Source organism: Doryrhamphus excisus, linkage group LG23 (genome assembly GCF_037039965.1).
Source record: "Doryrhamphus excisus strain RoL-2023G ecotype Guam linkage group LG23, RoL_Dexc_Guam_v1.1, whole genome shotgun sequence".
NCBI lineage: Eukaryota > Metazoa > Chordata > Actinopteri > Syngnathiformes > Syngnathidae > Doryrhamphus > Doryrhamphus excisus.
This window is the reverse complement of record NC_136379.1, coordinates 3,982,357-4,009,435: the sequence shown is the minus strand read 5'-3', so window position 1 is coordinate 4,009,435 and position 27,079 is coordinate 3,982,357. Positions and strand designations below refer to the sequence as shown.

Below are 27,079 nucleotides of genomic sequence, written 5' to 3'. Positions count from 1 at the left end.
CTTTGGAGAATTACTCACACTATTTTGTTTAAAACACTTCAAAATGAAGAACATGTTCCCTCGCACCTTTTCCTCTCATCTGTGCAACAACTTAAATGTTATTTAGCTACAGTATTATGCTTTTTCTGTGAATTATTGCTGCGTATAGGACATTGAGGCAGTTCATTTGGGGTAGGAAAGCATTAAAGATGATTTATACTTTCTACTGAGAATACTTGCGTGTTACTGTCCTGAATTTCCCAGACTATTTCCATTCATAACACGCTAATAAACCACCCTTCTCGTTGAGATAACCCGAAAGCACTTGTTTTGTATAATGGTGCTGGGATGCTCAGATGTTGTTTTGCATGTGTAATTTACCAGGCGGCTATAAAGGTCTTGGGAAAAGGGCTAGTGGAGACAGACATGGTGGGAGTTTAGGGCGTAAGGATTAGATTAAAGCAGGCGAAGAATGAAGACGAGTGTTTTAATGGCCTCTGACAAGATCTAGAGGCATGTAAATGAAGACTTTTTTGTGTTTTATGAGTTGCTTTTATGTTGACTTATTGATTACAGAGGTTAGACTTGAGCTGTTTTAATCCTTCATTCAACTATTGTAAATGTTTGTCTATGGATTATTAGTCATCTATGAGGTAATATACGTCATCTCTATTGTCTCACCCTCACCAGGTGACCTCTGCGAGGAGGTGCTTGACCCCTGCCTCCACGGCTTCGACCCCTGTCAGCATGATTCAAAGTGCATCCACGTCGGGCGCAGTTACAGGTGAGTGACTTCAGTAAAAGGCCCAGGGGGTGAATCCCAGAGTAAGGGGGGGGCATTAAAAAAAGAAGTACTGTGCGGGGGTCAGGGTTACCTTTGATGGTCCAAAAATTCCCAGCAGTTCATCCTTGAGTCAGAGGCAAACTCACTGCCGTTTTAATGGCAGAAACAGTACATGGTACACCCCAGCTAAAATGCAGTTTGACAATAATAATAATTAAGCAAAAACATAAATGTAAATATATATAATAAAATAATAATAATAATAATAATATATATAATAAATAATAATAAAATAAAATCATAATAAATTTATATATATATAAAATATAATAATAATATAATAATAAAAAATAATAATTCAGCAAATAATGTGCTCAATTTCCGAGACCAATATGAGCCGAATCAATACCGATATATTTAAATGACATATCTCCTGTGTTGGAATGAACACATATGTGTTGGATACAGCATTTTTTTAAATATCGGTTTTCATGATCGGGATAAAATCAACCACTATCACATGTTTATGCTGACATCGTTCATTCATTTATTCATTTTCTGCCGCTTATCCTCACGAGGGTGGCCGGCGTGTGATGGAGCCTATCCCAGCTGTCTTCAAGCGAGAGGCGGGGTACACCCTGGACTGGTGGCCAGCCAATCACAGGGCACATATAGACAAACAACCATTCACACTCACATTCATACCTATGGACAATTTGGAGTCGCTAATTAAGCTAGCATGTTTTTCGAATGTGGGAGGAAGCTGGAGTACCCGGAGAAAACCCACGCATGCACGGGGAGAATATGAAAACGCCACACAGAGAGGAATTGAACTCGGGTCTCCTAGCTGTGAGGCATGCGCATTAACAACTCATGTGTCGTGCAGCCATGCTGATATAATTATCGGACATCCTTAGTAAATTTACTTGCGTCTCTCAATCCTCAATGTTGTTAGCATTATCAGTTAGCGTTAACGCTAATGTGCAGGGCTGTGTACATACTTTTAAATCTTCACTCGCTAAATGTACTGCAAAAAAGGTCAGTAAGGATAATTCATAATGCCGCCTACAGAGAACATCCTAACTCCTTATTTCTAAAATCACAAATACTTAAACTTGCTGATATAGTTCATCTTCAAACAGCTAAAATAATGCATAAGGCTAAAAATAAGCAATTAGCTAAAAATGTCATCCAATACTTCTCTACAAGAGAGGAGAAATATAATCTCAGGGAAGAAGTACATTTGAAACACTTCTATGCTAGGACTACGTTATGCTAGCCATAGCATTTAAGTATGTGGAATCAAACTATGGAATGGATTGAGTAAGGAAATCAAACAATGCACAACGATGAGCCAATTCAAGAAACAATACAAGCAGTTGATGTTTGCTAAATACAAGGATGAAGAGTCTTGAACCAGTCATGATGTGCTATACATATCACTATATTGACACTTACTATGGTACCCATTATGGCATTGGATGCGCATATTACCCCCTACTTCGGTATATGACAAAAATTAAATAAAAAACAAAAACCTTAAACTATATTAGGAAAGCAGGAAGTGAACAAATGTAACAGTTACTGATTGTAAAAGTACCAGATGGAGGGGTAGGATTTAATAAGCTTTGCTTCTTCCTACTCCTTTTGGACATGTGGAACTGTGAACTGATTATGGGATGAATTCAATTGTAATCTGATGCATGTTCAAATGAAATAAAACCATTACCATTACCATTAGGTGATTTAGCAACTCTTCTTCGTCCCTTACTGTCCACTACATTGGCTGAAAAGTTTATGACTATAACTATAGGGAGAGCCCTGCCGCAACAATGAACAATTGATAAACTACAAACACAAATCTTCCTGGGTTGAAGTGATCAAACGCCACAAAATAATGCCGCCATTATTTCTACAGATGTGAGTGCCTACCAGGATATGTGGGCCACTACTGCGAGCAAGACTACAACGACTGTCTGGAGAACAAGTGTCAACATGGCGCAGAGTGCGTGGACGCCGTCAACGGCTACACGTGTGTCTGCCAGGAGGGCTTCAGGTAATGTCATATGAGATGGAACAAAAATCACACCTCAGCGACTCACACATACATACACACAAACTGTGGGAGGAGATACAGATGGCGTTGGAGCCGCTTGACCACCTGCATGCGACAGATGCACACTGTGATTAATTATAGCAGACGGGAAAACAGAAAACAGGCCTGGGAAATTCTGGTGATTTTTCAACAGGAATATTTGGGGGAGTGTGCAAAATGGCTGGTTCATTTATAACAGGGAACATGAATGCAGCATGCTGTAATTCCGCTTTAAACTGTCAGATTTCAAAATGGTGGGGCATCATTTATTTAGATATATTTTAGCAGTAGTCTATGTGCATTTATGTAACATATGTTTAGTAGCAAATCATCCATTAATGAGCATCAGATTTCATACACGTCTTCAAAATGGTGGGGCATCATTTGTTTATTTTATTTTCATTCAGGCTCATTGTGCATATAAAACAATTAAAATATACATATTATTAACACCATACTACTATAATAACAAACAACGTCATATATATGTATATGATATTGTAACAACACTTTTGATTGATTTTAAAAATCTAAAATATAAGTCGTGCAAAGATATATTTTAGCAGTAGTCTATGTGCATTTATGTAACATATGTTTTATTAGCAAACCATCCATTAATGAGCATTAATGATCACCCCCTCGTCCTACAGCGGTCTGTTCTGCGAGAACCCCCCACCCATGATCTTGCTCCAGACCAGCCCCTGCGACCAGACCGTTTGCCAAAACGGCGCCCAGTGCCTACTGGTGGCCGGCGAGCCGGTCTGCCGTTGTATGCCTGGATTCTACGGCAGCAAGTGCGACAAGATGGCCACCGTTCACTTCCTGGGGCGCGAGGCATACGTGGAGCTTCCGGGCGCCAAGCTCCGTCCCACCGCACATATTTCCTTTCAGGTACCATCAAAGTTTTATGTGTATTTAATTGTACTAGATTTGTTTTGTTAACTATGGATAGTTGTTAACGCCTTGGGTAGGTGCTTATAATTATAATGTAATGTAATGTAATGTAATGTAATGTAATGTAATGTAATGTAATGTAATGTAATGTAATGTAATATAATATAATATAATATAATATAATATAATATAATATAATATAATATAATATAATATAATATAATATAGGGCGGCACAGTTTGCATGTTCTCCCCAAAAAAACCCACACATGCACAGGGAGAACATGCAAATTCACACAGAGATGGCCGAGGGTGGAATTGAACCCTGGTCTCCTAGCTGTGAGGTCTGTGCGCTAACCACTCGACCACCATGCCGCCCTGAGTTCCTTATTAAGATGTGTATTATTAAAAATATGAAAAAGTGCGTCAAGAGCCTGTGGAGCTGCAGCAAACATCTCCTCTGACCCGCAACAGATGTCCATCATGGATTCTTGCGGACATCTGAAAGTCAAAATCCTAATTGAAGCTTTTTTTTGTGAAGATGGCAGCATGAGTCAAGCAGACAGAAACAATAAAAGTAGGCCGCTGATGTTTAACACCTGTGTGAATGTGAGCGCTGCGGGCTTCTGTCTTTTCCTGCCAGCGGCTTTTTCACTTCTCAATGCCAAAGCTGTTAAATGTGCACCCAGAGGCCTCCACTCCGAGAGGAAAAGGGGGTGGGAGAAAAAGTAAAGCGCATTGACAGCGCTTCATAAATCACGTTGTACTTGTTCCCTTTTTAACACATTCTCTCGTTATTCTCCATATCTCTATCTGCTCTCTCTCCTTCCCTGCATCTTGTTAGCAGGTGTCTTCTTGGCTGAGCTCCATTTGAAGCTACAGTGTTAAGTGTTTCTGCCCCTGCGGCCCCATCGCCACCTGTTACTGTGTTAATGCTCAGCCCAGCCACCAAGACGTGTGGAGTGTGACCTTGCTACTGTATTCAAATATCTCCATTGCCTTTCTTTTGCTCTCGCTGCTGTTTTTCTTGGGTGCTTAAAAGGGGAAAAGTCTATTTTAATATTTTAAATCTGCATAGCTGTTGGCAATGTTGGATATAAAGTAGCATTGTGCCAACCGGGTCCTTCACTGGTGCCCGAAAAAACATCATTGCTGTATAAACTGAATACATTTTTTAAGAAATCTTGAGATCAAAATGGGCTGCACGGTGGACGAGTGGTTAGTGCACAGACCTCAAAGCCACCCTCGGCTGTCTCTGTGTGGAGTTTGCATGTTCTCCCTGTGCATGCGTGGGTTTTCTCTGGGTACTCCGGTTTCCTCCCACATTCCAAAAACATGCTAGATTAATTGGCCACTCCAAATTGTCGATAGATAGATATATAGATTTATCGATTTATAGAAATAGATAGATTTATTGTAATTGCACAATAACAGCAGTGAAATTGCGAAATGTCGTTGCCTGGCTCCGGTATATTAATAAATAATATTAACAACAATAACAATATGGAGAATAAATAGATGACATCAAATATGAACAATAATGTGCAGTGTAAACAGTAAATTGCACAAATAATTTAAATAATTTTGAATAAATAAGGTTTGAATGTGAGTGTGAATGGTTGTTTGTCTATATGTGCCCTGTGATTGGCTGGCCACCAATCCAGGGTGTACCCGCCTCTCGCCCGAAGACAACTGGTATAGGCTCCAGCAACCCCCGTGACCCACGTGAGGATAAGCAGTAGAACATGAATGAATGAGTAAATTTGATTTCCAGTCTTGAAAACGATTTAAAAAATGGACTCGATTGGAGTATGTTTTGGTTAGAGTCGGACCTCGTGGAACAGATTGACACTAACCAAGGTTCCACTGTAAAAGATTTATGAGAAGAGGTTACTAAGACATTAATTTTGCACATTGCTCTGTATACATGAATACATAAATATTTTAAATATGATTAAATTAGGGAGTGGTTAGCGCGCAGGCCACACAGCTAGGAGACCCGAGTTCAATTCCAGCCTGTGCCATCTCTGTGTGGAGTTTGCATGTTCTCCCTTCGCCGGGTACTCCGGTTTCCTCCCACATTCCAAAAACATGCTAGGTTAATTGGCGACTCCAAATTGTGAGTGTGAATGGTTGTTTGTCTATATGTGCCCTGTGATTGGCTGGCCACCAGTCCAGGGTGTACACCGCCTCTCGCCTGAAGACAACTGGGATAGGCTCCAGCATGCCTGCGACCCTTGTGAGGATAAGCGTTAAAAAATGAATGAATGAATGAATGAATGAATGGTCCCGAGCCAGAGTTTCAGAAATCAGCACATATTTTCATTGATTATCACATTATGCTGTTAGTTGACTCACAGCTAATAATAATAACCAATAATAATAGTAATTGCATTTCATACTGTTAATAAAAAAATAAATTAATGTAAGTTTAAATGTATAGTACACTATAGTGTATGATGTTTCATTCATCTTTTTAACCCAATTGTCATGAGCATTATTGCGTCGCCTTTTTATCTGCAAGGCGAAGGGCGTAATTTGGACTGTTTTATTCCATTATTGACCCAAATTAGCTCGATCGCTGTCGCATTATCCAGCGATTTGTCCTGTCACCCGTGGCAGGTCCTGGGATGAGCTGACAGAATAATGCATGAGGCACCAAAAGTGATTTATAACTGTCTTCACCTCCTCTCCCTCTCTTCTAGGTGGCCACTGACAAAGACAATGGCATTCTGCTGTATAAGGAAGATCACGATCCCCTGGCTTTGGAACTGTACCAAGGACACATACGACTCATCTACGACATGGCCAACTATCCTCCCACTACGGTGTACAGGTAGGCCGCATACACACCAGGCAATTATCATTAGGGGAGCCGTTATGATATGTTTTTAACCAATAGATGCATAAGTGGGTCAAAAATAACCCGGTCAGGTTGTTTTCTTGAAATATCTTCGGAATGAAAAATTTTAATCATAATACAGTTTAAGGTTTTTTTCTTTTTTTTTAATAATGCACCGCGTACCAAAGGTTTTTTTTGTTTTTTGTTTTTTTTTAATAATGCACCTCGTACTGAAGTATGAGGTGATATGACCATACAATGACATAATGGGTACCATAGTAACTGTCAATATAGTGATATGTATAGCACATCAGATTACAATTGAATGCATCCCATAATCAGCTCACAGTTCGACGTGTCCAAAAGGAGTAGGAAGAAGCAAAGCTTATTAAATCCTACCCCTCCATCTGGTACTTTTACAATTATTAACTGTCACATTTGTTCACATCCTGCTTTCCTAATATAGTTTAAGGGTTTTTTTTTTGTCCCGTACCGAAGTAGGAGGTGATATGATCATCCAATGCCATAATGGGTACCATAGTAAGTGTCAATATAGTGATATGTATAGCACATCATGACTGGTTCAAGACTCTTCATCCTTGTATTTAGCAAACATCAACTGCTTGTATTGTTTCTTGAATTGGCTCATCGTTGTGCATTGCTTGAGGGTCTTACTCAATCCATTCCATAGTTTGATTCCACATACTGAAATGCTATGGCTAGCATAACGTAGTCCTAGCATAGAAGTGTTTCAAATGTACTTCTTCCCTGAGATCATATTTCTCCTCTCTTGTAGAGAAGTATTGGATGATATTTTTAGCTAATTGGTTATTTTTAGCCTTATGCATTATTTTAGCTGTTTGAAGATGAACTATATCAGCAAGTTGAAGTATTTGTGATTTTAGAAATAAGGAGTTAGTATGTTCTCTGTAGGCGGCATTATGAATTATCCTTACTGACCTTTTTTGCAGTACATTTAGCGAGTGAAGATTGCTTTTATAGTTATTATAGAAATCATTATTGTATGGTCCTACAAGTGATTATTCCTAACCAAAATGGCAAAATGGGCACAAAAACGCATTGATTCTAGTATGGGTCATTTTTGACCCACTTATGGAGTGTAGGGTCCAGTCACTCGTGCATCTAAGGGTTAAGGCCGTACTTGCACTTCACACATAAAGATTGGTACACTTTCTTTCCTTTAGCATGATGGGACCAAAGCACAAATGCTGTTTTATTATCATTCTACGGATGATAGATTGTGTTTTAACACTTAACAGATATAGCCAGAGGCTTTAGGAACTGACTTTCTACTTCATATGTGTTAGAAACCCTTGAAGGAAATACGCTTCACAGCCCTAATGTTGCAGAGGTGCTGATTAAATACACTGTTAAATGCACAACTGTTTTTTTTTAGCCTCACACTTACACTCACAAGTTCCAATCTCAATCAGGTTTTGTGGACGTTTCAGTAGCTCCCGATTTGGACCCAGCACAATATAATCCACAGAGTAGTTCTTCCCACCGCACATACAGACACACGCTCCCCGATCTATAACTCGGCACTTCCTTCTGTAAACAAACATGAACCTTGAAAAATTCCTCCTTAATCCCGATGAGGCAGTCATTGGCCCTCCATAGAAACCCAGCAAAAACCTTTCTAGGTGAGACTTCAAACGGGCCAAACAAAAGACCTCATTCAAGTGAGTTAGTCCGCCGTAAAGCCTTTGGATATTATATAAAAAGATACACTGGCATTTTCATAGGAATTGATATTCCTTGGTAAATTGCAGTACAGGGAGATGGTAATCCAAGATAATACTGCTGCATTTACCAGGGCGTCTGGAATCAAAACAGTAGAAAACGGGCTGAAATGATTCCTACGAAGTTAAACTAACTTAAAGGAGAAAGGAGGAGATGGATGAAGGATGAAAATATGCACATTTTTGGAGTGTACCTCCAATAAAAACACCAAATTTTGGTGCTTCTCCCGATGCCGAGGTCAGGTTGTCCATTTCCCAATGTTATTAGCAGGCACTGACTATAAAATTAGCCAGCAGGATGTCAACAATTGATTTTTGCTAATCATGCGGCCTTAAGAACGACGGGAGACTCTTAATTTGAAAGCGGATACCTAGTAAAAGTCAAGCGGTGTCGAGTAATACTTTTATATAATCAGACATCTTTTGTAAAAACCACCGGAATGATTAGATCCTGTTGCAAAAACCATGATTGTACCTTCACCTTGGCAAAAATGCTGGACTGAAACCCAACCTTGCTAACCAACCACGCATTTTTTAGTTTAACCGAAAGGCGTCATAACTTCATAATTGTCGCTCATCGATTGTATTACAGCTTAAACTCGCTTGCGTGTGGTGTCAGACTATCAAAACCAATCTAGGATTTAAAGTGCAGGATAAATTTTGCCAAAAGGTGGTGGGGGTCCCATTTGTATGACAAGCTGTTATAGTGCTCAACATAAACAAGTATGGAATTTTATGAAACATTTGTTTGTACGGACATCACAATGTGGTCACGTAACATTATGAGGGGAAGGATTTATTGCTCAATGACACTGGTCTGTGCTCATTTTTGCACCACATGCCCAAAATACATCACTCATGTATTTTCTACACTGCGTGTCCTGTTTAGCGGTGCTGGAGCCTGTCTCATTGAATCAAAACATGAAGCTGTTGTTTTTTTTTATTTTATTTGCTAATTCTTTTAACCACAGAGTAGTCACTCAATCAAGTTTTGTGGCATGTTTTTTCCAAAAAAAGTCCAAATTCTACCTCTTTTTGGGACACAATAAAGGCGGGAAAGGCGGGAAAGGCGGGAAAGGCGGGAAAGGCGGGAAAGGCGGGAAAGGTGGGAAAGGCGGATAAAGGCGGAAAAGGCAAGAGTTATCTGGTATTTTAACATACCACTAACACTTGCTCAGTTACATAGTAGCATAAACAACATACAAATAAACATATCGGAGAATGAAAAGTCCAACAACAAGTTACCGTTAAGCAAGTTCACCGAGCTCCCGATCTCATTCCACATCACAAAATCTATTGAATTATTCATCGCCAGCCAAGAGTGCCCTCTGACGGGTGTTGATGGTAATGCTCATTCTGTACAGTGAGTATCAATTAACATTTAGGAAGATGTCATTAGATTAGATTAGATTAGATTAGATTAGATTAGATTAGATTAGATTAGATTAGATTAGATTCAACTTTATTGTTATTGCTCATGTCACTTGTACAGGGCAACAAAATGCAGTTAGCATCCAACCAGAAGTGCAATTTTATAAGTACCTTAGTACTTAGTACTGTACTAGTATGTTATATATATTTATATAGATAAACTATGAGAAAAAGTCTGACTTATTGTCGGCTCGCCACAGCAAGTCAATCTCCTCCATCCAACAACAAGTTACCGTTAAGCAAGTTCACCGAGCTCCCGATCTCATTCCACATCACAAAATCCATTGAATTATTCATCGCCAGCCAAGAGTGCCCTCTGACGGGGGTTGATGGTAATGCTCATTCTGTACAGTGAGTATCAATTAACATTTAGGAAGATGTGATTAGATTAGATTAGATTAGATTAGATTAGATTAGATTAGATTAGATTAGATTACATTAGATTAGATTAGATTAGATTACATTACATTACATTACATTACATTAGATTAGATTAGATTAGATTAGATTCAACTTTATTGTTATTGCTCATGTCACTTGTACAGGGCAACAAAATGCAGTTAGCATCCAACCAAAAGTGCAATTTTATAAGTACCTTAGTACTTAGTACTGTACTAGTATGTTATATATATTTATATAGATAAACTATGAGAAAAAGTCTGACTTATTGTCGGCTCGCCACAGCAAGTCAATCTCCTCCATCCAATCCTGTCTTCTGCATCTATCTCTCTCACACCAACTACCCTCATGTTCTCCTTCACTACATCCATAAACCTCCTCTTTGGTCTTTCTCTACGACTCCTACCTGGCAGCTCTAAACGCAGCATCCTTCTACCAATATATTCACTATCTTTCCTCTGGACATGTCCCAACCATCTCAGTTTGGATAAAGGACTTTATCTCCAAGGCCTCTAACATGTAATGTCCCTCTGGTGTTGATGTTGATGATCCTATCCATCCTGGTCACTCTCAATGAGAGCATTATAAACTCTGCTACCTCCAGTTCTGCTTCCTGTCTTTTCCTCAGTGGCACTGTCTCTAGACCAAACATGGCTGTCTCACCACAGTTTTGTATACCTTTCCTTTCATTTTAGCTGAAACTCTTCTATCACACATCACGCCTGACATTCTTCTCCACCCGTTCCATCCTGCTTGCACTCGCTTCTTCACCTCCTTTTCTTTTTCTTTTCGTTCTCTTTCTTATGGTCGGGAGTACATCCTATATAAACATACTGCACCCATCCCAGATCGCTACATCACATGTACGCTTCTTGAGCAGAAGACATCAAGATGGATGGACTGACTCCACACACACAAAAAAAACCTCAAAGAATAAAACCGAGACAGCCGACAACTCGATGAAGACACAACTGCGTCGAATAGGTGGCCCATTAGAGGAGAGTGATGAAAACAGATGATGGAGTGTGGAGATGACTGAGGGATGCAATGCACCGGGGGGGAAGTCAACCACAGAAGGAGTCTGGGAATTATCCTTGTCGACTCTGGTTAGCTTGACACGAGCCACGCCTGCTAGGCCGGGCTAGAATCACTGATGGAAGCAGGGATTGTGAGGAGTAATGGACACACAAGACGACAACAATATTCACTGACAGATACAAGGAGCAACAAACTGGAAAACTATGGAGAAAATGTCTTGCTGGAATGAATGATAAAGATTCCATATGCACATATGCATAAGACCATATATGGTCATGTGCAGTGGTGTGTCGGTCATGAACAAATGGGTCAAAAGAAGTAGTTCTTTTTTGTGAACGGAATGAACGAGGTCACCGTCCCTAAAATACCCGTTCAGTTTGTTCAGTTGCAAATGCTTTTTTTTTTGATTGGCTGGAGAGTCAGTTCAGAGTCAGTTCTCAGCAAAATTAATGTCTTCGTAACCTCTTCTCATAAAGAACCTCGGTTAGTGTCAATCTGTTCCACGAGGTCCGACTCTAACCAAAACGTACTCTAATCAAGTCAATCATTTTTAAGACTGGAAATCAAATTAATCTGTTCCAAAAGTTGTTTTCTAGTTTTGCAATAATAGTCTTACATGCAGTAAACAATTTTGAGGTCAAAGGGATAAATATTTTATACAATTTTAGCTTCATCGAAAACTGTTTCCATGCATTAGCAAGCTAATAAGTTGCTAACATGGGCGTTTTGTGCTAAAAATACATTAAGAACACAGTTGTACATCACATTGTAACCACGAGTGCTATTTCAAAGGATGATAATAATAATAAAGTTCTTTTTTCTTTTAAAGTTCTTAGTTCTTTTTTGTGAACGGAATGAACAAGGTCACCGCCCCTGGAATACCTGTTCAGTCCGTTCAGTTGCATATGCTTTTTTTGATTGGCTGGAGAGTCAGTTCAGAGTCAGTTCAGAGTCAGTGTCAGTCAGAGTCAGTTCTTTTTGCAGGGCGGGACTATCTGCGTGCTCGCCTGTCTTATCCTATCATCACGCCTCGCTCTGTGGGTGGGTGGGGGTAGCTGACTGAAAGACCGAGGCCGAGAGATTGACCGACACTGACGGTGGCCTTGTTCATTCAAAAGAACTAGTTCTTTTGACCCGTTCGTTCATGACCAACACAACACTCGTCATCACGTGTTGTGTGCGCTGTTGAGTCGGAACGAAATGAACATGAGTGAACGGACTGACTCCACACGGCTGACCTTACTGTTGCAACGACACATCATCAGTAGGCTAAAACTAACCTGTCTCACGACGGTCTAACCCCAGCTCACGTTCCCTATTAGTGGGTGAACAATCCAACGCTTGGTGAATTCTGCTTCACAATGATAGGAAGAGCCGACATCGAAGGATCAAAAAGTGATGTCGCTATGAACGCTTGGCTGCCACAAGCCAGTTATCCTTATGCATAGAGGGACATCAAAGGCTAACGACCAAATGAACAAAATGAATCCCACCCTCGGCCATCTCTGTGTGGAGTTTGCATGTTCTCCCTGTGCATATGTGGATTTTCTCCGGGTACTCCGGTTTCCTCCCACATTCCAAAAACATGCTAGGTTAATTGGCGACTCCAAATTGTCCATAGGTATGAATGTGAGTGTGAATGGTTGTTTGTCTATATGTGCCCTGTGATTGGCTGGCCACCAGTCCAGGGTGTACCCCGCCTCTCGCCCGAAGACAGCTGGGATAGGCTCCAGCACCCCCGCAACCCTTGTGAGGAAAAGCGGTAGAAAATGAATGAATGAATGGATGAACGAAATGAAGGAAATGAAGGAAATGAAGGAAATGAAGGAAATGAAGGAAATGAAGGAAATGAAGGAAATGAAGGAAATGAAGGAAATGAAGGAAATGAAGGAAATGAAGGAAATGAAGGAAATGAAGGAAATGAAGGAAATGAAGGAAATGAAGGAAATGAAGGAAATGAACAAAATAAATGAAATGAACGGATCTTTTAACTGAATGAACCGGTTTTGCCCACCACTCGTCATGTGAATGGGTTGTATGTGTATTTGTGTAAGTTAACTCTTCCACTCCTTGAACCACTGCACATAAAATGGTGAAAAATTATCATAAAACGGACCATTCATGCTATTATTAAATACACCACATTGTGGCGCTCTTGTTAAACTCCAAAGCATGACACCTACGAGTCAGATTGACTTGAAATTTCTCACACGACCAAATACACTTTACTACAAAAACATTTAGCTCAAACACCACCAAATTTCGCAAAAAAAATTTTTTTGTGTATATACTGACAAGTACGTGGGTGTAAAATTTTTAAGCAAAATATTTTTGCACTACCATAGGCAGGACTGGCAACTAATTGGCTATAAGTCATTAATACCTAATAAGGATATCAAAGACTTCCAATAATTTATTGAAGTGAAGGCAGGAAGTAGATCTATAAATGATGGCTGAGCACAAGTTCTAAGTAAACACTCCCTCTCACTGTTCAGCACTCAGGAAGGAGATCCAGTCTGCTTCACCGCAATCCACTATGCACTCCTTCGCATGTGCCATTTTTTGATTACATGGAGTGCGATCAGCCCAAATCCTATCTACCCCAATTTGAAACAAAAATACTGTGCGGGCAGAGTCAAAACCTCAACGCCGTGCGGAGCGGCGGAAAAGTTTAGAGATGGAGGTTTGTGACGTTGGGCTGTGTTTGGCTGCCAAAACCAAGAGAGGCTAACTGGTAATAGCAGTGAGTAATCGCTTGTAATAGTTACAGTGGGGCCTCCGTCACGCACATATATGTACACAAACGTCATACTTGACTGGTCATGACATTTGTGGTGCCCCCTATGGATCGTGCTTAAAATTATTTGGCGCCTCCTTCGGAAGACATGCTCCTATAATACAGATCAATCATGAGCCAAATGGGCAGTGGCTTATGGTTGGCGGTTGCTTGATGGTTTTTCAACTAATCTTCATCATATTTGACACACATTTGCTCGTCTCTGCTCTAAAGGTGTGTACCAAATTTTGTGGTGATTGGACTAAACCAGGGGTCTCAAACTCAATTTACTTGGGGGCCACTGGAGCTCCGGTCTGGGTGAGACTGGGCCGCATCAGGTTTTCCAAAAAAAAAAAAAAAATTTATTAAAAACAAAAAAATTAAAAAAAACTTTGCTTTGGTTCCAATTTTCTACAAGAAAAGCTCTGATAAAACATTCCACTGTTCTCAAATATCTTACTTTTTATTTTTCTACACAAAATAAGATGAAAGATAAAGAAACAAATCAAGAATAAAGAAAATCAATCAATCAGTAATACATTAATAAATATAATAATAATAATAATAATAAAACAGCAAATAATAAAAAATTAAGAAACCACATATAGTTGGTGGGTAGACAAATTATTTTTTTCAGATTAAAATGAACAAAGCATTATTAGAGCCCTGTAGACATGACAAAACACGACTATAGTCACATTTATACTTTTTTTATTTATAACATATTGCGCAACTGCAGGGTCTTGAGACACATGCTAACTCGCAAACTAGAGAGCTAGCGACCTAAACAGTAGCCTTCAAGTTATTTCCTTTAAACTTAAATAGCCAAAAACTTACCACTTCCACACGGATAGGGAGGATAACTATTAACAGTTATTTAACCTTTAACATGAACATTAATCAAACGTAATAATTTTTTCTGGGTACATGATACCATACAGCATCCATATCAAACTTGCGCGGGCCGCACTAACATTAAACTTTCATATCAAGGCGGGGGCCTCAAACTAGTGTCCACATTTGTTACAGTGGGTGTTTTGTAGCGCACATTGATCTGTGTGAGTAATGGAAAGTCTATCATAAACTTTAGGGTTTAATAAAAACACGACAGTGTGTTGTATTGGTCAACAAAATAATAGCACAGCGGGCGGCACGGCGGTCGAGTGGTTAGCACGCAGACCTCACAGCTAGGAGACCAGGGTTCAATTCCACCGTCGGCCATCTCTGTGTTTGCATGTTCTCCCCGTGCATGCATGGGTTTTCTCCGGGTACTCCGGTTTCCTCCCACATTCCAAAAACATGCTAGGTTAATTAGCAACTCCATATTGTCCATAGGTATGAATGTGAGTGTGAATGGTTGTTTGTCTATATGTGCCCTGTGATTGGATGGCCACCGGTCCAGGGTGTACCCCGCCTCTCGCCCGAAGACAGCTGGGATAGGCTCCAGCACCCCTGTGACCCTCGTGAGGAAAAAGCGGTAAAAAATGAATGAATGAATAATAGCACAGGTACCACCGTAGAGGTGCATGTTTTGACAAATTTTTGTGTACATCATTTCATAAGTAGAAGAATTATATGCTCTTGAATTGAAGGCAATGGAAGAAAAGATGCAGGAACTCCTTCCACTGTCTTTGCAACAGATGATGCTTTTTATGCATATCTGTGTGTGTGTGTGTGTGGGAGAGAGAGAGAAAGAGAGCGGGAGAGAGAATGTTGTGCATTAATGTGCTGCCCTTTGCTAAATGCCACGCTAATCTACCATCAGGTCAGACAGAACACGTCTACAGTTACTCAACAGCCAGAGACAGGAGGAGCAGGAGGGCGGGGTTTAGGACAGAGTCGAACCTCTTTCATGCAGGGATCACACAAAATGGCCAACACATGCAGTATTTATCTGCTTTTTCCGTTTACACTGTGAAATATTAATCATATCATTTATTCATTCATTCATTTTCTAGCACTTTTCCTCACAAGGGTCGCAGGCGTGCTGGAGCCTATCCCAGCTGTCTTTGGGCAAGAGGCGGAGTACACCCTGGACCGGTCGCCAGCCAATCACAGGGCACATATAGACAAACCACCATTCACACTCACATTCATACCTATGGACAATTTGGAGTGGCCAATTAACCTAGCATGTTTTTGGAATGTGGGAGGAAACCGGAGTATCCGGAGAAAACCCACGCATGCACGGGGAGAACATGCAAACTCCACATAGGGATGTTGGGAATTTAATTCGGGTCTCCTCGCTGTGAGGCCTGCATGCTAACCACTCGGCCTAATTTAATCATATTAAAAATACATGTATGTATTCATGTATACAGAGCAATGGGATTGCAAAATTAATGTCTTAGTAACCACTTCTCATAAAGCTTTCACGGTGGAACCTTGGTTAATGTCCACAAGGTCAGACTCTAACCAAAACATACTCCAATCGAGTCAATTTTTGTAATCGTTTTTAAGACTGGAAATCAAATTCATCTGTTCCAAATGTTGTTTTGCAGTAAGAGGCGGGCGAGAGGTGGGGTATACCCTGGACTGGTCGCCAATCAGCCAATCACAGGGCACATATAGACAAACAACCATTCACACTCACATTCATACCTATGGACAATTTGGAGTGGCCACTTAACCTAGCATGTTTTTGGAATGTGGGAGGAAACCGGAGTACCCGGAGAAAACCCACGCATGCACAGGAAGAACATGCAAACTCCACACAGAGATGGCCGAGGGTGGAATTGAACTCGGGTCTCCTAGCTGTGAGGCATGCACGCTAACCACAATTTAATCATATTAAAATATTTATGTATTAATGTATATAGAGCAATGTGATTGCAAAATTAATGGTTAATTTTAATTTTAATTAATGGTTAAAATTAATGGTAACCTTGGTTAGTGTCAATCTGTTCCACAAGGTCTGACTCTAACCAAAACATACTCAAATTGAGTCCATTTTTTTAATTGTTAAGACTGGAAATCAAATAAATCTGTTCCAAAAGTTGTTTTCTAGTTTTTTAATAATAGTTTTACATGCAGTAAACTGTTTTCATGGATTAGCAAGCTAATAGGTTGCTAACATGGACGTTTTGTGCTAAAACTACAATAAGAACACAGTTGTACATCACATAGTGAGCATGAGTGCTATTTCAAAGGATGATAATAATCTTGGCCAGGGTTGTTTCCCTGTTGTGCATTCAAAAGCGGAACTTAATATCTAACATTTCACACACAATTGTGTCTTCAAGTCTTGCAGCTCTTGCCAAGTCATGCATATGACGAGCCCTATTTTGATAGCGGTCTGACTTTTGGCGGTCAATATGTCTTGAACTCAAATCTTGGCGGAAACACACAGACATTCCTTGAGTAATATAGAGTTTAAAATGCTGCAAGGCAATTCACATATTCATATCCCCAAACTTTAGAAGCTACAAAAAAAAAAAAAAAACGCAAGAAATGCTCATTTCCTGGAAGGTTACTTCAAACCTAGCACTGCATCTTTTTTTGGAAGAAAGTTGCTTTATTGAAAACTTGATTCTTGGGGGCGGGGGGAATAAATAATGGAGCAGCTGCTGTGTCAGCAAGCAGCGACTAATTGAGGTTACAACGGTAGTACGGGACTGGCTGGCTCGCCTGCTGCATGTCACTTTAATCAAATCGGGCTGCTACACACACACACACAGACACACACATACACACACACAGACGACTGGCTTGTATGTACAAGTGACACCAACATGCATTGCAGGAACATTTAATGAATCATAAATAAACACACTGTACGTAAAAAGTCTCACACACTAAGGAAATGTCTAATTAGATTAAAGAGTTAAAGTGGAGTTAATGCAAAAACACACTATGTATTTTTTACAATTCACATTTGTGGTTTGGTACTGTGAAATATTTTTATTAAATATTTTAATTAAATATATTTTACATATTTGTCATTTCCACATGTTTTTTGTTGTCGTCTCATACGCTCTTGCGTTCATGTTCCAGCAAACTGAACCATACCAGAGTTCACTTGCAGAAGGAGGCTAGGGTTGGGCATCGAACACAGTCAGGACTCATGTCATGTTCATGGCTTCTGAAGAGTGTTGGTATTCTTGCGAGCGACTCCTAGTAAGAAGGGAAATGTTTTTTTTTGTGTTTCATTTATGGATTTAATGTTTTTTATGTCTTTTGTGTGTCCTGTGGACAGTGTGAGTGACCTAAGTGTTAATCCAGGGGTGTCCAAATTTACTGAAAAATGAAAGGATGTAATGGTCAATTTGATATGTAGTAAACCAACACATGGTAATGATAATGGCTTTATTTCATTTGAACATGCATCAGATTACAATTGAATGCATCACATAATCAGTTCACAGTTCCACATGTCCAAAAGGAGTAGGAAGAAGCAAAGCTTATTAAATCCTACCCCTCCATCTGGTACTTTTACAATCAGTAACTGTTACATTTGTTCACTTCCTGCTTTCCTGATATAGTTTAAGGTTTTTTTATTATTATTATTTTTAAATTTTGTAATTTTTTGTCCCGTACCGAAGTAGGAGGTGATATGACCATACAATGACATAATGGGTACCATAGTAACAGTCAATATAGTGATATGCTAGTAGATATGCTAAGACGTTGCTAAGACGTTAGATATATTTCAAGGATAAAAATCATCTCAGCTTGGTTATATAGGTGAAAAAGCCTATTTATCGTATTTTTGCTGTTGTTTTGTTTAATTTTCCAAATATTTCATCTTTCCTCTTAGATAGATTATTTATAGATTATTTTCTCCAACCGAATGTTCCAAAAATTACAACTGTATTTTGTTTTGCTTGTTTCCCATAATATACCGACATTAACTATTACACCTCTGTGCTATTAAAATGACATTATTTTTCCTCATATTACTTTTTATCGGAAAATTGCAACCTATTTTGTAGTTACAATAAGTTTTTCCTATTAATATTTGACTTTATTTTTGTAAAACTATAGCTGTTTTGTCATTTCTGCTCTTGCTGTTTTTTTCCCCAACTTTCTTTTCATAATAATATCATTATTCTCATAATATTTTTTACTTTATGCTGGTTGTTTTGTTTGTTTCTCACAATATTACCATCTTTTTATGCTTTTTCTCTTTTTTTTCTTTTAATATTTTGACAGTATTCTTGTAAAATGACAGGCCTAACTTTGAACGCCCCTGTTTTAATCAACTACATGTATAATTTTTCTAATTCAATGCTAACAAGAAGTCATTGTCCCTGCTAGGCTCAGTGAAAAGCAGCTGCGGATATATGAATTACATTACATACACAAATTGCAAACACGCATGCACAGAATGTATGTATGCTGCAGCCAAGAAAATACATGGAAAAACTACTGGTCATCTACTGCCCCCCTGTGGCGTTGTGGTGTCATAGCATAATTGAATTGCATTGTGGTGCACCGGGGCTAAATAAAAATCAATTAGATTATGTCCTCAGCTGTTTAAATGTCTGCTTTGATTTTTAAGCCACTTGAGCCAACTCTGAAGGGAATTATGGGCTTAAATTTGATAGGAAAAAAGAATGTTATGTTGATAAAAAAGGAATATTTTAAAAAGAAAAAAAGAGGACATAAGGTTAAGAGATGAGTAAGGTCTTTCGGGGCATCATTGTGGCTGGATTGGATATTGGATATTGGTTATTAAATTACACGTTCCCTAATAGAAACCATGTATACGTCTGCTTTTCTCCTCGGCAACCGGCTAAAAGCTAAACTAGTTTGATGTAGCGGGAGTTGGGGGGGTGGAGAAAAAGCAGGAAGTCATCTGTCACTGTGGATGTAATGCATGAACGTCTCAGTAATCCACCTTGAACCAATTATCGGAGCTTGAAATATCAAGATAAATTGGGGAAAATGGGGTTTAAACATGTGTTTGCATTGCGGTTAACATGGCTCAAAGATGGGGCGGGGTAGCGTGTGGAGAGCTGTGTCAAATAAAAAAGAATAACATCGTTTGTATCGGGATTGTTTTTGACCCGCTTTGTAGTTTGGTGGACTTTTCCTGCACTGACACAAGTGTGTACTGCTCAAGGGCAGGGGTCTTAAACTCGGTTTACTTGGGTGAGGCTCCACCGCATCAATTATTGGGAGTGATGCCGGCTCCCAGCATGCTTTGCAGTGTTTGTTTTGAGCAAATATGATGTAGTTACGTGTTTAAAGTTGTGTTCCCTCTTTCCATTACAGGCCGATCCTGGCCCTTTAAGAAGAATTGTAGTGTTTTCTTCTGCATCCTTATTGGCTGTAGACCAATGTCAATCGATCTACCAAACTATCAAACCTTGTGAGCTGCTTTGCTAACCACCAGTACTGGAAACAATAGAAGAAACAGAAGAAGCTAACTGTGTCAGGAAAATACAAACATGTTTTAACAAGGATACAAAAACGCTACAGCTGAACGGCACCAGGATGACAAAACACGATCACAGTGAAATACGTGTGATTTCTTGTTGGTTGATCATTAAAATTTCATTAGAAATTTGAACTTGAAGTGTTTAAACAAGATAAAAATACGAGAAAATGTCTGACAAACGTGTATAGTGAGGGGTTTTACAGCCTTAAAACATACATCATAATTGTAAAAAAATATATAGTTAACTATTTTGGGAATCTATCCCGTGATAAACGAGGGAACGCTGTATTCCCCAGAGTAAACTTTGAAGCTTGGAGTTTGTGTTCTGTCACCCCCCACCCCCCAAGTGCCTCTGAACTTGCCCAGGCTTTGTGGAGCGTACCAACACTAATCTTTGATGTCAAGTAGGGGACCACAAAATATGTTCCTACAGCCCCAAGTTTAAGACTCTTCTCTAGGGTCACATATTATTGTACGTCATTAAAAAGTCACATTTTGCATAATAGGGGAGTTTGAAAAGCCATGTTAGCATTGTTTGTTTTAGTCTTTGTGGTTTCTAATTGTTTCCTTCCTCTTTCTTATTTCTTCTTCAGCAGCATCAGCATTTCGATAAAAAAAAACTAACTCGGGAATGCTCTCCGAACGCTGTTAATCAGCATAATCTGAATGCTTTATAAACGTCTGTCAATCAAATATGGAGCTACTTCCAAACTATCAAAACAAAGGCGCTATTGTGTTGATTTTTTACGATGCAGCGGACCTCCAACTTGGTTTTGTTGAGGTGAACTTAGCATGGTCGCCCCCTGGTTTTCTTTCAACATGCCCCCATCCGCCGCCACTCGTGCCAAACCACTGTCTCTATAGCTGTCTGTCTCCACTCCAGCTAAAACCACTTAGAGGAGGGGGGGGGGGGGGGGGGGCTCACTCGCTCTCATACTGACATTGTTGGTGGGGTCGGACAGGGTGCGGAACGTCATCATCTTTATTCATGACGCTGTTATACATCTGGACTTTCATTTTTGTTTCAAAACTATAAACAGAAGCACAACTGGCTGAACATTGCAACCAAAACACAATAAGATCACATAAAATTCATCAATAAGTTGGTTAATAATTCTGAGGAAATTATGTTAACCTTTGAACTCCAGCTTGTGTTATATTCTAATTAGCATCCTCCAATATATATTGCTTAGCCTTTAAATCAACACTTTGTGTTTGGAAGAGTAAAAAAAAGGTTTAAATATCCTCCAAAAATATGTTGTAAGTTGGCATGTACTGATTTGACCTACAACTTACCAATGCCGTTGCATTAAAAATCAGTAGAATTATTTTTTTGACATGGAGTATCTGTTTATTAGTGTTGTATTATGTAGTACTCGACACTGGACACTAGGTGTCAGTAATGTTCATTGATGAGACAGTAGCCACCGCAGTACTGTACACAAACCAAAAGAAAACAAGGAACTATATTATGTCTTATTTATGCTTGATGGGTTTGTTATGAGCTGCACGGTAGTCGAGTGGTGAGCACGCAGGCCTCACAGCTAGGAGACCCGAGTTCAGTTCCAACCTCGGCCATTTCTGTGTGGAGTTTGCATGTTCTCCCCGTGCATGCGTTCCTACAGGGTTTTTCAGGTTTTCTCCGGGGTCCGAGGGTCGCGGTGGGTGCTGAGCCTATCCCAGCTGTCTTCGGACGAGAGGCGGGGTACACCCTGGACTGGTGGCCAGCCAATCACAGGGCACATATAGACAAACAACCATTCACACTCACATTCATACCTATGGACAATTTGGAGTGGCCAATTAGCCTAGCATGTTTTTGGAATGTGGGAGGAAACCGGAGTACCCGGAGAAAACCCACGCATGCACGGGGAACATGCAAACTCCACACAGAGATGGCTGAGGGTGGAATTGAACTCGGGTCTCCTAGCTGTGAGGTCTGCACGCCAACCACTCGTCCAACATGCAGCCTGATGCAAGTTTTAAGCTGAAAAAACGACCACAAGGTGGCAGAAGTGCATTTTATGACACTAGAAGATGTCTGCCGTATCCAATTATGTAAATATTAGACTTCATCTTAATCTGGATCGTCTTTCTGTGTGTTTCTAACAGCGTGGAGTCTGTCAATGACGGGCTTTTCCACACAGTCGAGCTCTTGATTCAGAACCACTCGCTCAGCCTGGTGGTGGATGACGGCACCCCTAAGAGCCTGGGCATGCTGGCACGCCAACCCTCTGTTGACCACAACACACAGCTCTACATAGGAGGTATACACACACACACACACATTACAGGTGCATGCATGCAAGCCGAGTGTTTATGTTTGGCCATGTCAGCTTATTGTAGTTGTGAAGATAAGTTTGTCATGCATAGGCAACACAAACACACACAAGAACCTCACATCCGCTTTTAGGATGTGGTTGAGAGATGTACGTATGTCTCGCTTCCTCAAAAACCTTGCACTTGAGAGCTGCTGCATTTCATGTCTCACCGTTTCCTCTCAGGCGTACCCTACCAGGTGGTGGCTTCCGGTCTACGGCCCAGCCCGGAACGCTCCCCTCAGTTCTTCAATGGTTGCATCCACAATGTCCAGATCAACGGGGAACCGCAAGACCTGACTTACCAGGCCACAGGAGGCCGGCCCGTGGAGGGAAAAGTACGATCATCATTATTATTATCATCATTATTATCATCATTAACGTCACATAGGATGCAATTGTAGAGGCTTTATATGGCTATAAAATAAAATGTCATTTTAAACATTTTAAATTGAGAAGACAGCTGGGATAGGCTCCAGCACCCCCGCAACCCGTGTGAGGATAAGCGGTAGAAAATGTATAAATTTTTTTGAGTGCATTATATGTTTTCATTCACAATGAGGCCATTTTAGCCAATCAGATGCATGAAAAAAGCCAATTAGGGAAAAGGCCTGTTACAAAACAAACAGAGGGAACCATCAGCGCAGTTAAATTTGATTATTATTCTAATTGGGGCTAATGAATAACATTATTAATCCTGATTAATCACCATTATTATCATCATTAACATCACATACGTAGGATACAATTGTAGAGGCTTTGTATGGCTATAAAAATAAAATGTCAAAAACATTTTAAATTGATTATATTTTTGTGTGCATAATCTGTTTTTATGAACCATGAAGCCATTTTAGCCGATCAGATGCCTGAAGAAAGACAATTAGGGAAAAGGCCTGTTACCAAACAAACAGAGGGAACCACCAGCGCAGTTAAATTTCAATATTATTCTAATTGGGGCTGATGAATAATATTTTTAATCAGATTAATCATAGTCCATAGATGAATTAATCCTGATTAATCACCACTTACAACTATGTTTGACCAAAGTCCTGAGAAAAATACCAGCTTTTTAAAAGACCCGTGTTGTGTTTACATGTTTTGTTATGAAGGTGATAAAGCCTAATTCAGCCATGAATGATCTTCTCCATCTCAGTGATGCTACTAGCAGCTTCATGTCTGGGAATCACACTCTGTTGTTGTATCGGCAGGGCGATGGCGTCCTGGTGGGCTGCCACTCTTGCAGCGTGTGCGCACAGGGGACGTGCAGAGAGGGCGGCGAGATGGGCGTCACCTGTCAGTGCCCGCCGGGGCGCAGCGGGACCTTGTGTGAACAGACGACGACACCCAGCCCCTGTCAGGACAGCAGGTGGGCAGAATCAATCAACTACAGTATACGTATATTGCATCAATCTATGGTTATGGTAATAGTTTTATTTCATTTGAACATGCATCAGATTACAATTGAATGCATCACATAATCAGTTCACAGTTCCACATGTCCAAAAGGAGTAGGAAGAAGCAAAGCTTATTAAATCCTACCCCTCCATCTAGTACTTTTACAATCACTAACTGTTACATTTGTTCACTTCCTACTTTCCTAATATAGTTAGATTTTTTTTTTTTTTTTGTCCCGTACCAAAGTAGGAGGTGATATGAGCATCCAATGCCATAATGGGTACCATAGTAAGTGTCAATATAGTGATATGTATAGCACATCATGACTGGTTCAAGACTCTTCATCCTTGTATTTAGCAAACATCAACTGCTTGTATTGTTTATATAGTTATACATGATAACCACCACATTTTAGAAAGAAATGTGACAAAAATAAAATGAACTTTTAAAACTATATTACTGGGCGGCACGGTGGTCAAGTGGTGAGCGTGCAGACCTCACAGCTAAGAGACCAGGGTTCAGCTCTCTGCCATCTCTGTGTGGAGTTTGCATGTTCTCCCCGTGCATGCGTGGGTTTTCTCCGGGTACTCCGGTTTCCTCCCACATTCCAAAAACATGCTAGGTTAATTGGCGACTCCAAATTGTCCATAGGTATAAATGTGAGTGTGAATGGTTGTTTGTCTATATGTGCCCTGTGATTGGCTGGCCACCAGTCCAGGGTGTACCCCGCCTCTCGCCCCAAGACAGCTGGGATAGGCTCCAGCACCCCCCGCGACCCTTGTGAGGAAAAAGCAGTAGAAAATGAATGAATGAAACTATATTACTATTAAAAAAAACTATATTAGGAAAGCAGGAAGTGAACAAATGTAACAGTTACTGATTGTAAAAGTACCAGATGGAGGGGTAGGATAAGCTTTGCTTCTTCATACTCCTTTTGGACATGTGGAACTGTGAAATGATTATGTGATGGATTCAATTGTAATCTGATGCATGTTCAAATGAAATAAAACCATTACCATTACCATTACCATTACCATTACCAAATCAACCAAAAGAGAATAATCCATAAAGTCAATCTGCAGCTCAGATAAAGACGTGCAGGATACGGTGTAAGTATCCTTGAATGACATATTCCATTCTGGCATTGATTGGACTAAACCATGAGTGTGTAATGGAGGGGTAGGAACATTTAGTTCCAATGTTCTTTGAGTTTGTTGGCGTTTTTCATGAACACATTCAGCAATTCATGCCTCCTCGTCACCACATGACCACTTTTTGACATTTTTATGTGTACTTTGGAAATAAATTTTAATTCCCGAAATGTATTTTAAGACCATCCGCTAACCAGTCCCCTCCTCCTCTTTCTTTAGATGCGTCCACGGTGCGTGCGTGCCCAGGGGGCCGTCCTACAGCTGCCAGTGTAGCGACGGCTATCAAGGACAGTTCTGCGAGCAGCAGCAGGAGCCGTCGGCCTGCAGGGGGCAGCGTTGCGGCCACGGAGAGTGCAGACTATCGGAGGGCGGGGAGCCGGTGTGCAACTGTCTGCCCGGTTACACCGGACCGACCTGCGACACGAGTAGGTTGTCCAAAAGGAGATCCGGTGATGTTTTTAGGGACGTGGTTCATCACGTTTATGTTCCTCCGTTTTATCTCCAGAGGTGACGTGCCAAGGCGAGATGGTGCGCGAGCAGCTGAAGCGCCACCAGGCCATGCGGACGTGCACGTCCACCAGCAGGATCCCGCGCATGGATTGCCCCCGCTCGTGCCAAACGGCGGCGCCCCCTGGGGTCTGCTGCGGCGTGACGAAGACTCGAAGGAGGAAGGTGGTGTTCCGCTGCACCGACGGCACCTCGTACTCCGAGGAGATGGAGACGGCTTTGGAGTGCGGTTGCGCCAGATGCCCGTTGTAACGGCGCCTCGCTCGCACGCGGGCCGCCATCTTGTGAATTTTGGGGCTCTGTTAACAACTGTTGATGAGCGCTGCCGCCATTATTATTATTATTATTATTATTAACACCATTTTTGTTTACACATCCCGTTTGACGGCCGCCAGATTGCTGCAGGAGAAACCACAATGGGGACATGCGTGTTTTATGTGTGTGTGTCAGAGTGTGTGTGTGTGTGTGTGTGTGTGTTGACAGAGAGAAATATATTGTAAGATACAAGGGAGGAAAAAAAAGCATAGAACTTATTTTTATTATGGATTTTCTTCTCTAAAAGATGATAAAGGACTGTTTTAAATATGTTGATGATACGTACAATGTGTTACATAGGATGAAAAGTTATTTTGTACCTTATAAGAACAACAATATAGATTAACATTCCTTCAAAGTATAAGAATTTATATATGTACATGTAAAGATATATATAGGAATTATACCCTAATGCCATTCATTGTGTATTTGCATGATCTTTTTCTGTGGGGTGGCCTTTGGACACTTCAGTTGATGGCCACTAGGGGGTGGTGACTTTCAGATCCTTTTTGGCCGGAAAAGGGAACCATACGTGCCTCGCTAACCTGCTACGGACATCATCATCCTCACTTTGAAGACACTTTTACACAGAGATGTATTTTTATAACGATTGTTTTTTTTTTTGTCTATGAAGCGACAATACGTCAACAATGGCCATTAAGTAAAGTAGTATATTGACTGTATTTCAAGTTACTGGACTTATTTGGGGGGATTTTTTTAATTTTTTGCAATATTTGGTAATTTCCTTTATTTAATTATATTTTTAAAAAATTTTTGGGTGGCATTTTTTTTTTTTTTTAGCACACCATTTTGTCTAAATTACCATCTTCCGGATTTTGATTGGCGGAACAAGACATTCAATTGTGACCAAGTGTAGACTGTTTGGGTTTTTTTGGGGGGGGGGGTCATAATATTAGTGTGTAGGTTTTAGGGCCACCCAATGAGTTGGCATTCTTTGGACAGAACATGTTTCACTGTGCTATATTCACAAACAATGTTGTTTTAAAGGAG

The 27,079-nt window shown here is 40.3% G+C and overlaps 1 protein-coding gene across 2 annotated transcripts in view; it reads left to right on the top strand.

Annotated features, from left to right (window-relative positions):
* Positions 1-26,751, top strand: part of slit3 (slit homolog 3 (Drosophila)) — a 264,962-nt gene extending 238,211 nt beyond the window's left edge. For both annotated transcript variants that reach the window (XM_078788398.1, XM_058048416.2), the window contains 9 exons: positions 670-763; positions 2,682-2,819; positions 3,509-3,749; positions 6,457-6,587; positions 22,495-22,649; positions 22,887-23,038; positions 23,909-24,066; positions 25,466-25,671; positions 25,752-26,751. In XM_078788398.1, coding sequence (XP_078644524.1) covers positions 670-763; positions 2,682-2,819; positions 3,509-3,749; positions 6,457-6,587; positions 22,495-22,649; positions 22,887-23,038; positions 23,909-24,066; positions 25,466-25,671; positions 25,752-26,005 — 1,529 coding nt within the window. In that variant the 3' untranslated portion in view covers positions 26,006-26,751. The remainder of the gene's footprint in view (positions 1-669; positions 764-2,681; positions 2,820-3,508; positions 3,750-6,456; positions 6,588-22,494; positions 22,650-22,886; positions 23,039-23,908; positions 24,067-25,465; positions 25,672-25,751) is intronic.
* Positions 26,752-27,079: the final 328 nt, after the last annotated feature.